The sequence below is a fragment of the Papaver somniferum genome, chromosome 2 (assembly GCF_003573695.1).
Source record: "Papaver somniferum cultivar HN1 chromosome 2, ASM357369v1, whole genome shotgun sequence".
Taxonomy (NCBI): domain Eukaryota; kingdom Viridiplantae; phylum Streptophyta; class Magnoliopsida; order Ranunculales; family Papaveraceae; genus Papaver; species Papaver somniferum.
Genome location: NC_039359.1, coordinates 111,035,025 through 111,045,831, shown reverse-complemented (window position 1 = coordinate 111,045,831; position 10,807 = coordinate 111,035,025). Strand labels below are relative to the sequence as shown.

General features: G+C 35.7%; 2 protein-coding genes across 3 annotated transcripts; one reads left to right on the top strand and one right to left on the bottom strand.

Annotated features, from left to right (window-relative positions):
* Positions 1-4,903: 4,903 nt before the first annotated feature.
* LOC113353805 (reticulon-like protein B17) lies at positions 4,904-7,331 on the top strand. Its single transcript, XM_026597292.1, has 8 exons — positions 4,904-5,660; positions 5,734-5,887; positions 5,987-6,061; positions 6,151-6,292; positions 6,393-6,462; positions 6,549-6,614; positions 6,759-6,881; positions 7,000-7,331. Exons 1-8 carry the CDS (start codon positions 5,114-5,116, stop codon positions 7,176-7,178), a joined length of 1,356 nt encoding a protein of 451 aa, XP_026453077.1. The 5' UTR covers positions 4,904-5,113; the 3' UTR covers positions 7,179-7,331.
* Positions 7,332-7,844: 513 nt separating this feature from the next.
* Positions 7,845-10,589, bottom strand: LOC113348794 (protein DEHYDRATION-INDUCED 19-like). Of its 2 annotated transcripts, none has more exons than XM_026592664.1 (5): positions 10,230-10,581; positions 9,980-10,119; positions 9,097-9,174; positions 8,603-8,892; positions 7,845-8,307 (listed from the first exon to the last, which is right to left on the bottom strand). In XM_026592664.1, the coding sequence occupies exons 1-5, from the start codon at positions 10,309-10,311 to the stop codon at positions 8,196-8,198; spliced, it is 702 nt and encodes a 233-aa protein (XP_026448449.1). In that variant the 5' UTR covers positions 10,312-10,581; the 3' UTR covers positions 7,845-8,195. The 2 variants fall into 2 exon arrangements, with proteins under 2 accessions (XP_026448449.1, XP_026448450.1); XM_026592665.1 differs by having other exon boundaries at positions 8,161-8,302; positions 10,230-10,589.
* Between the last annotated feature and the right edge of the window lie 218 nt (positions 10,590-10,807).

Sequence of the window (10,807 nt, the reverse complement as noted above, 5' to 3'; positions counted from 1 at the left end):
TAGATGAGCGTGGTCTTGTTCTAAATGATTTGAGATTGATAACTTGTAAATTTTATAGGGTGCTTGTGATCGTATTCCACATTTTTGTGTTAACTGTTCAATGATGTGAATAAATATCTTTTGTATTGTTCGACAAACTATAACCATACTCTAGTTGAAAACTGTTTTCACCCCACATGGCAGTTCGGGAGTTTTGGAACTTGTCGATTGACTGAACTCCACGGTCAATCGGAAGAGAAAAAAATTCTGGACCGTCACAGTTGGTATCAGAGCATACGTTTTGATTTCCTTTGGGTTTTTTTTTGTTTTACATAAGTGTTTTCCGCAGTTTTTCTCAGTTTTGTTTGGAAATATTGGTATTGAATCATTGATTTCATTAAAGGTTTTGAAAAAGTGTTAATAATCTCTTTATTTTCTGAAATTTTAGAAAAACAACCAGATACTGTGATATGTATATGATTGGGTTGTTAGTAATGAGTAGTTACTAACAAGGTTAACTTTTTTTTTAAAGTTTGTGTTATTGATTCCTATTAGTGTAAGTTCAGCGCTTTCTGCTTCGGCTAAGAAGAATAAGGGTCTCCATAAGGGAATTGAAATTCTAGAACATAAAAGACAATTAGATTTTTAGAAGTGATTTGGCAACATCACAACTTAGAAGAGACAACCTGGAAGCTAGAATCCAAGATCCGCGAGAATTGTCTGGATTTACTAGGAGGTCATGTTCGTAATTCTCTTTCTTTGTTTTGAATTTTGAGACGAAATTCTTTTTAAGTGGGTAATAATGTAATTGTCGCGTTATTTTTCTTAAAGTATTAGGATGCGAGCCAATCCATTTGGATTGGAATACTAAAAGTAGCGCAATGTGGAGCGTGAAACTTAGTTGTGTTTTGCTTGAGAAAACTGTATTTCTCTTTGCGTGATCTTGCCTGTAGCATGCACGGACGTCAATAAGAGTTTTAAAACTCGAAAATGTGACACATTGGCACATTCCTTAGGTGTGTGTCAAGTTTAAATTGAAAGAGGGGTATTTTAGACCTTTTGCTTTTTTATAAACATTTTCCATGATTTTTATCTCAAAACCCATCTGTTTGTTTCATTCTTTCATTCTTCATACAGTAAACAAAAGAAAATTCATCACAAAACTTTCTTTATAAACTTGAAATTGAAGCTTACTAACACCGGTTGATCCACTGATTCGAATTGGTTGCTTTGGAAACTCTTGTTGCGCAAAAGGTAGGGGAAATTTCTTACTTAAAACTGTTTTGAATTCACTTTGATGAAATTGTATTCTATGATTTCATGTTTACTCTAATTCATGTTCCTAAGAAACGTTGTAACATGGATTTGTGATATTTTAAGCTATTGAATGTTTGTTCTCATTGATTTCAATTAAGGGTTCATGAATTAAGTTAGGCATTTCATCTAACTTCATCTTTAAATTATTTTACATTTAAAACTATCCATGGGTTCTTTCAATTTCATAGAAATAACTTCTTCTTTTTGGAATTCGATACTTGGGAATTCTTTTTCGTTTAAGTTTCTTTTCATTAAGGATTGTTTTCAATTCTCAATAATTTGGTTGTGTTGATGTTTAATCTTAATTGTGTTTACTTTGAATTCAATTAGGTTATTAAATTGGGTATTTGGTATTCATCTTGTTGTCTTGAAACATCAATTTCACTTTTAAACAATACTACGCTTCCTTGTTGTTTTGGTTTGTAAATAGGTGAGTTTGGAACTTGTTAAGTTACTCTATCCCTATGTATAATCTTTTTGGTCACTCATTTTTGGTTACAGAGCTAATGTAAATGAAACCCTTTACAATATCACCTTTTTGAAATTAGATGAGTGTGGTCTTGGTCTAAATGATTTGAGATTGATAACTTGTAAATTTTATAGGGTGCTTGTGAAAGTCTTCGTATTCCACATTTTTGTGTTAACTGTTCAATTATTTGGGTAAATCTCTTTTGTATTATTCAACAAACTATAACCATACTCTAGTTGAAAATTGTTTTCACCCCACATGGCAGTTCGGGAGTTTTGGAACTTGCCGATTGACTGAACTCCACGGTCAATCGGAAGGGAAAAAAATTCTGGATCGTCACAAAAAATCTCCATGTCTTAGTCCTTTTGAAGTTTTGAATTTGTATGTAGAACACCATAACTGAAATATTAACAGAAAAAATACATCAGTGTATCCATGAAATTCATCCATGTTTTTGTAAAATTCTTATCATAGTATTCCATTTCACATTATCAAATGCTTTTTCAATGTCAAATTTATACAACACGCCATGGATTTTAACTTCAACCTGCTATCTATACATTCACTAGTAATCAAAACCCCGACCAAGATTTGTTTATTTTTGATATATACACCTTGAGAATCAAATACACCAACTTAGCCTTACCAATTTAAGTCTGTTTCCCAAATTCTCAGAAAGGATTTCATATGCACTACATGATACTCTCAAAGGTCTAAACCCTTAGATGATAAAGAGTCTTTTTTCTTAGGCATTAGAGATAGAGAGAACAATTAAGCCTCCATTCCCAAGTACCATACCTGAAAAATTACTCCATCAGCTTCATAAAATCTTCTTTGCTAATGTGACAACATTTCTTGTAAAACTCCATGGAGAACCCATCAGGTCCTGGAGATTTATTAGCACCAAATTCCTTAATCGCAACAAACACTTCTACTTCAGAAAATTCATAATCCATATCCATCCTCTCGGTTTCATCAACTTTAGGAAAATACATATTATCCAGAGTAAAAGCAATATCCTTTCGTATAATAATTCCTCATCTCCACCTTAATACTCATTTCATCAAAACACTCAACTCCTTTAACCTCCAATTTGACAATAATACTCCTCTTTTTTCTTGCATTTTCTATTATGTGAAAATAAAAAGTATTTGAGTCCCAAACTTAAATACATTTTGTTTTTCTATTACAAACCACTTCCTAACCTTTATAATCTCGATATTCTTCCACTTAATAATACAATTTGTTTAGTCCTCAAACTGAATCTGATTCAATTGATGAGTTTCCTCCATTTAATCCAAAAGATCAATCTTCTCAGTGATTTCCATTTTTTCCTTTTTCACATCCTCAAACTCTACTCGGCTCCAGTTCTTCAATACATATTTAAGATATTGCAACTTCTTGAAAAACACAAAGCTTGCAGAACCTTGATAATCCATATAACATCTTGACAGAATCCTTGTGTATAAGACAACTATTCTCAAATATAAAATACGGTTTGCATAAAATATTTCACTTAGTCACTAATATGATAGGCTTATGATCAGATATAAATTTAGTAAAACTCATTTGAATAGCATTAGGAAATAATATATCTAAATCAACACTTAGTAAATATCTATCTAACCTACATAAATGTGGATTGTATTGCAAATCTGACTATGTGAAAGCTCCTCCCAGCAAAGGTAAATACACCAACTCTTGATTATAGATGAAACTTTTAAGAAAAGCATCACCAGCAAATTCCAAAGGCCCTTCCCACGAAAGCTTAATCCTCCAAATGTTTCTAGGATGAATCTCTATTATTGTAGTCTTACAACCAGTATTTTTAGAAGTGAAAACAAAAGTAAATATCATGCATTCCCTTCCTCAAATCATCTTTCACCAGTTATTACCATTACTACCGCAGAAGGTAAGTACTCCCAATCAAAATCAACCGACAATCGAAGCTCTTTAATCCCGAGCAAGTCAGGGTAGGGCTAGAGATACTATTTCATAAAGATTTTATCTCATAGAAATATGGCAAAGTTTTTACGCCGTCTCACCTGCCTGGGAAACATGTACAGAGACAGTAGTACATCCTTGGCACATTCCATGCCACTTTCATTTTTGGTACAGAGGATAAAGTAGTCACCATATCAATGGGATTACACAATCACGGCCATTGAGATGGGTATACCCACATCCTTGCCCTAGCTGCAGGGCTACAGGGAGGAGTTCCCCCTTTCACAATCTTGTTGTCTGCATAGCTACGGGGAGGAGTTCCCCCCCCCCCCCCCCCCCCCCCCCCCCACCCCACCATCACAATATGCCGAGATGGGTTCACATGTTCATAATTTTGAGGGAAAATAATCGATACCTTCCCGATAGATAGGCACATGAACCAAACGGGTTTTTCCAGGAGACGAACATGGAACGATGCTGGAGAGGTAATCCGGTTTTTCCCAATCAAAATCAACATCACGCCAAATCCGCTTCACACAAGACATTGATTCATCTTCATAATTTTAGTCCTCGAATTAGACAGACATCCAAATTTTGCCAGACAACCAAATCATGCAAAGCTGTAATTTTATCAAGTGCATTAAGCCCAAAAGCATTCCGACTTACGAGTTTAAGATCCATTAACATCATCCATCAAAGTATCTTCTTTACCAGCAATCTTCAACAGAAGAACTTCAAGCAAAGCAATCTTCTTCCCCCATACATCATCTAGTGTCACAGCCTCAACCACATTCTTCTCAGCATTTACCTTTCTAAATCTTTCTTTCTTTGGATTTCATCACTCGAATCAAAACAACGCTCCTCAAAATTATCGCCTTCACAAACTCCTTCAGAAGAGCAACAATGTAACATCGTCAATTCCGTCACCTCTATTACCTGCTCGATATACTCAGGATGAGACAATTACATATCTCCCAACTTCTGTACAATTTTATGTTCAATTTATGAGAGTAAATTCATCTTTAACACCTCCTCCAGACAATACGCTCTTTCTTCCATGACCATACGCTCTTTCTCGTCTAAATCCAAGTTAATTAGTACCTGCCCATTTAAGGTTATTTTTCTAAAATTTCCATTTTAATTCTAGGGCATGTTAAAAAGAATATTTATGTCCTCACCACCATTAAAACAAATTCCTTAAAAATTCTGATTATTGTACCGTTGAGAGATTCTGGTCCCACAATCCACAAATATACCTAAAATCTCAAATTGAAGAAAAAATCAAAATCAAAACTCAAAAGAGGTTTGAAGTTGCGTTCACATTTCCCACCTCTAATAAATCTCCATAGCCTAGACTCGGTTCACCTCTTTCAGTTCACTCTTGAATCAATCAATAACTCAACCATGGATCCATCTTCTTCTCTTCCTGCTACAACACCATCATCACCCAAACCTGAAGAAACTCAGTTAATCACTAACGGAGAAGACCATCCACACTTATCTCTCGGTATACTCGATATCGCCGCCCCTTCGCCAAAGAAAAGAACAAAAACTCCATTAAAACCTCCATACTCGATAAAAACCCCTTCTTCCGAATCATCAAATCCAATTCAAGAGGTCATTCTTCTTTCTCCATCTCCGCATAGAAAATCTAAAGCTAGACTTATTGAAAGAATTGAAACAATAGAAGAACCTATTGAGTTGATTGGACCTAGAAAACGATGCAAAAATAAAGCTTCTCCTATGGCGAATCAACAAAATTGTGCATCTCCTAGGGTTAGACGATCAAGAAGACGATTGGATCAAGAGAATCGAGATGATAAAGAAGTGGGTGTTCTGGTTGTAGATGAGATTGTTAAACCAAGGAAAAGAAAACCTAATAGTACTAGACCTCGTAAAGAAAAAGCTAGTGCCGTAGTATTACCATCCAACAGTTTATCATCATCCCCAAGTAAGCAAAACAAAACCCCAGATTCTGTTCTTTAATGATTTCTTGATTTTGATTTTTGATTATTTGTGTGCAGGAACTGCGAGTGATGATCAGAGTAGCTTAGATAATATCAAGCAATTGATAAATGATTTGGTTATGTGGAGAGATGTGGCAAAATCAAGTCTATGGTTTGGATTTGGATCTCTTTGTTTCTTATCTTCTTGTACTTCACAAGGATTGAGATATAGGTGAATGTTTGTCTTCTCTGTTAAGTTTTTTATTGTTTCTTGCCCTGGTAACTAGCATTTTTGCTCAAAAATCTTAACAAGATTTCGTAATTTTGACAGTGTTTTCTCTGGGATTTCTCATTTGGGTCTGCTGTTTTTAGCATTCTCATTCTTGTGTAACTCATGCACCCCAAGGTATATAACTTACACCCTAAAACTCATTTTATCTGGCTATGTCATTTTTGTTAATGTCTTTCTTAGTACACTTGCATTGTGTTTTATAGGTATAGCAATGAACAAAGACTTAATCTTGAATTGAAAGAAGATGACATAGTAAGGATTGCTAGAAAAGTACTTCCAGTTGCAAATTTTGTCATTGTTAAGACAAGAGAACTTTTCTCGGGCGAGCCATCGATGACTCTCAAAGTAAATATGGATATAACTCTCTAATTCTTTGGTTCTTTCCTGTATTTGTGATTGCTTAAACAGGCACTTAATAACAATTATAACTATCTTTTGGTTTCAGGTTGCACCTATTCTCCTCTTTGGAGCAGAATATGGTCATCTGATAACCCTTTGGAGGCTTTGTGCAATTGGTAAGATTCACCAGAAAAGAACTAGTATTACAAACGGATTCCGTTCATCACTTTAAGGAGTTGGACTGATTTTGAAGATCTTGCAGGATTTTTTATCAGCTTCACTGCACCCAAACTATATGCTTCCTACTCTATGCAGATAGAAGGAAAAGGTACGTAAGACTTCCTTGTATCCTTAGTTGTTTATGGGCGTGCTGCGTGTGTGTGTTTGTATGTGGGTTACATATCTGTTCAGTTGCTTTTGTTGGAAATTTTCGGGTCTTGATTTCCTAACATGATACATTTTGGTTAACCAGCTGAGTACTTGGGTGGATGGATTTCGGGAGCATGGAAAGCTTGTTCTCACAAGAAGATAGTTGCAGTCTCAGCAGCTCTAGCGTTCTGGAACTTGTCTAGCATCAAAACAAGGGTTTTTTCAGGTATGTCCTTTGCAGAGTTCATTCCCATCTCAGTATCATGATGCGGAGACATAGAATAGTCTATTTTGGGTATGTCAGTTGGGTTGGGAGGGTCTGAAATTGTAAATTTTCACTGCAGCATTTCTTGGCATGGTAATACTCCGATACCGTCGACAACACTCAGAATCAAAGATAAACGAAGAAGAAGGAAACGGACAGCAAGAGGAAATGATGCAAGTCGAAGAAGAGGAAAAGGAAGAGGAAGCAAAGCAGGGTAAAGCTTTGATGTTCATAGAAAAGGAAGGTACAAAGATATAAGCAACAATTTCGCAGTTGCACAGACTGGTTTAAATCCTGTACTAAACACTAAGAAGTATAAAAATCTGTCATCAGCGTAAGCTTGTATTCTGGAACAAAAATAATACTGATATCTGCTTTACTTCTAGTAATCCAGGATACTGTTTCCTTTTATCTGGGGTTTTCATGTTTCCAAACCTAATACAAATATATTATGTGAAATAGCTTGTTCATCCCAATTTAATCCTTGGTCAACATGTGGTCACTCCTTCACCTTTGGGGATGGGACCTAATAATAATTTAACTGTTATGTCCCATCTAGAAGAACAACATGAGAGACATTATTAGCAGCTTCTGCTGCTGCTTCTATGACTTACATCCTCATATTGAACCAAGGAATTTGGATGAGAATGAAGCTTTGGGATGTATTGTGATACTAATATTATGGCAGCCTCCAAAGTGAGGCCTCAAAAGGCCTAAAAAGGTTAATCAGAATGTGCTAGGAGGATAGGAATATGAAAGGAACTTCCTCATGAAGGTCCTTTCAAACGGTTTGACGAAAGAAACAGCAATGAGATCACATGCTTTAGGTGCAACTTATGGTGCAAATTATCCCACTTTTTGCTTTCAATAGACTAGTCAAAACAAGGGAATGACATGAATTTTCCATTCATCTTATATTTCAGATTCGATAAACCCAACTTTATTAATTCATAATAGAAAGACGGCAAAAGAACATACAGTTTGTTGAGCATAGAATAGGTACACATTTATGGAATGGAACATTGAGACAGTCAATTTTAAGATTCCAGTGGACCAACTTCTGGTAAATACATCTCTGATCAAGGAGACTGCAGAAAATGGATCGCATATGCCACAATGATTCAAACTTTTCTGCTCTCAGCAGGGTTATCGAAAAACGGCACATATTGGGTTGGCTTACCAGTATGTACTGTATTTCTAGCAGCAAAACTAATAGACCCAAAAATCCGCCTTATTGATAATCAAAAGTTTGTGGGGGTTGCCCTCCCGTTTCACCTAATCATCACTAAACAGAGTTGAGAGAATCAAATCTTGTACAAAACCAGCTCTTGCAGTCACCTGCCTCATCTTCTGTTGTCGCTCTTCATAACTCAAAGATGAGTCTAAACTGCACGTGAAGATGACCTAGAAGTTAGATACTAAAATACTAGAAAGAAAACAAAACTAGTGTGTTTCTATGATTAAGTGTGTAGTTTAAGAGATCCTAGTTCATCAAATACACAATACTGTAAAGGAGGATGATACATTTTTGGTGCAATCATCTTCTTATGGAGCACACCTCTCTCTTTTTACTGGACAAAATGTATGCAAGGCTAAGTACTTGCTCTGTAGAATATCCAACTAAAACAAAGGACGTGTTCATATCCTCAATATGACACAAGAAACGAGTCCTTGGAAAGTACCTTGGCTTCCAACTTGATATTGGTGCCACGTTCTTAGCGGAGGCATCCTCCATATTGGAGACCAAGGATTTTGAAATCTCCTCAGCGTCAGAAGCACTGAAGTTCATAACAAGTGATGAAAGGAAGGAATCTGTAACAGCATGAGATGATGCATCAGAACTGCTTGACCTACTATATCCGCCACCTCCTAGAAGCACCTGCAGATGAGCCTCCCGAAGATCCCGGCCCAAAAGAGACAGCGTCTGGCTGTTGGGGATACCAACTCTACGTAACCTACGGCGTCGCTGCAAGTAAGCTTCAGTTAAGGAAAACAGAGAGAAAGAAACCAGAGAGAAAGAAACCAGTTCCAGTTAAGAAGATATGATCAAGGAACTGCATGCAAATATATAGGCATGTGCATAAACTTTTGCTAGCACCATTAACTACAAATTTATCCCTACTATCAGGTGTCAGTACTATATCCCATTTTCTTCAGTCAAAATAAGAAAGGATATCTTTAATAGGTGTCCATGTTGCAGCATTATATGATTAAGCATGTCCTTTGTAACCTTAACAGAGCAAATAGGACAAACCTGCAATGAAACATTAAAAAAACTGTGAGAAGCTAACAACTCCAAGGTGTGTGTCTTATTGAAGGTGTCAGTTTTGTTATTTCACACATACAGACACAGCAAAGTGTAATCTCCACAATAGATATCGCAAAGGTAATTTCCAAGTTGTCAAGATACAGATTTATTTAAAAGACATCTCACTTCCCAAACCTTTCTTCAAAACGTTCCTTCAAATATCAACCAAAATGACATTTGGCCTTATTTTGAAGGACCACATCAGTGCACAGGCGCATGAAATTCAGTCATTACTTCAACTTAAACCAAATTACACAAGTGCCAAAATCAAAACGATAGGACATTGGCTCATGACGTTGTTCTTTCTTGATAAACAAATTAAGTTGCTAAAATACGTCTTCAATGTATGCATTTCCCATTCATCACCCAATCCCATCAAACCAACCAAATGTGTAATCAAATTAGGGATGCAGAAAGTATATGATGAGAATATGAGACATAATGTAACCAGCATAATTCATAACAGGAAAAAAGAAAAAGAAAAGCATTGGGAATTTACACCAAAAGCAACAACATTTCTACCAATGCACAACAGGAGTGACATGTTAACATTTTTCGTTTTTCTTTGCAAATGGGTGGAATTGAAAACTATCTAATGTTTACAAACACCAAAAATCAAATCTTTATGACCACAAAAAGAAATATCATATAAAGAATTAGATTTTCATATAAGGTTATTGGATATGCAAATGAGTCATAAACATAGATCACCACCATTTGAATTTCAAATGAATTGATAAAAATAGCTTACAGTGACTTTGGATTCAAATGGATGTTCATCTTCAAGGTGAGAACATAAAGAGGCAATATCATAATCTTCAAAGCAATATGGACATGGAAAATCAGGACGGCTTTCTTCTTCCACCAATAAATCATCAATGTTCAACCGATCTATAACCAAAACAAAAAAAACAAAATAAAAAATCCAAAAATCATTACACGATCAAAAAGATGTCATTTTTACAATTTAAAAGGAGGACATAAATAATAATAATAATAACCTAATCCTCCTAATTGAGAATGTTGCAAAGCATATTGTCTTTTAGCAGCTGCAAGTCTAGATGTCCAGAGATCGGAATCCATTGAAGATACAGAGGTAGAAATCGGATAATCCTAATAAATAATTGATGATTCGGTTCTCTCCTGGTTTTCGTCTATAGTTTTCTTTTCAATGTGTTTGTGTTATGTTGGATTCTTGTTTTTCTGTATTTTGTTTGACTTTTTTTTTTAATTTGGATATTTCTATTTGATGATCAGAAGAAGTTAATTAATGGAGGTGAGGGGTAGAAATAGATTCCATTTTGGGTTGTCTGGGTATGTGGCTGCCATGGTTGGAGGATGACGCGGCAGTTAAGAGGATAGAGAGAGTCGGAGAGATGAGTCACCACCACACAGAGGAAAAACACACTTTCGTTATTTTTGTCCAGAGTTGCTGTTCGACCAGCCAAGAGCAAGTCTCATGGTGGAATCCAACCTATTTCAAGTGTAGAAAATTCATGAAATGTCAAGTCTAGTGGTTTCTAAATTAGGGTTTTTCACAGAAAATCCAAGCAAAGTTCAATGATTTGGTGGAAAGATC

Bases quoted from the DNA above. Each gene is read 5' to 3' on its own strand.
- LOC113353805 (XM_026597292.1), top strand. From the start codon at position 5,114: ATGGATCCATCTTCTTCTCTTCCTGCTACAACACCATCATCACCCAAA. The intron at 6,062-6,150 runs GTATATAACTTA...TGTGTTTTATAG, and splicing joins TGTAACTCATGCACCCCAAG to GTATAGCAATGAACAAAGAC. The intron at 6,882-6,999 runs GTATGTCCTTTG...TTTTCACTGCAG, and splicing joins CAAAACAAGGGTTTTTTCAG to CATTTCTTGGCATGGTAATA.
- LOC113348794 (XM_026592664.1), bottom strand. From the start codon at position 10,311: ATGGATTCCGATCTCTGGACATCTAGACTTGCAGCTGCTAAAAGACAA. The intron at 10,120-10,229 runs GTTATTATTATT...TTTTGGTTATAG, and splicing joins TTCTCAATTAGGAGGATTAG to ATCGGTTGAACATTGATGAT. The intron at 8,893-9,096 runs ATATCCTTTCTT...ACTGAAGCTTAC, and splicing joins AACATGGACACCTATTAAAG to TTGCAGCGACGCCGTAGGTT.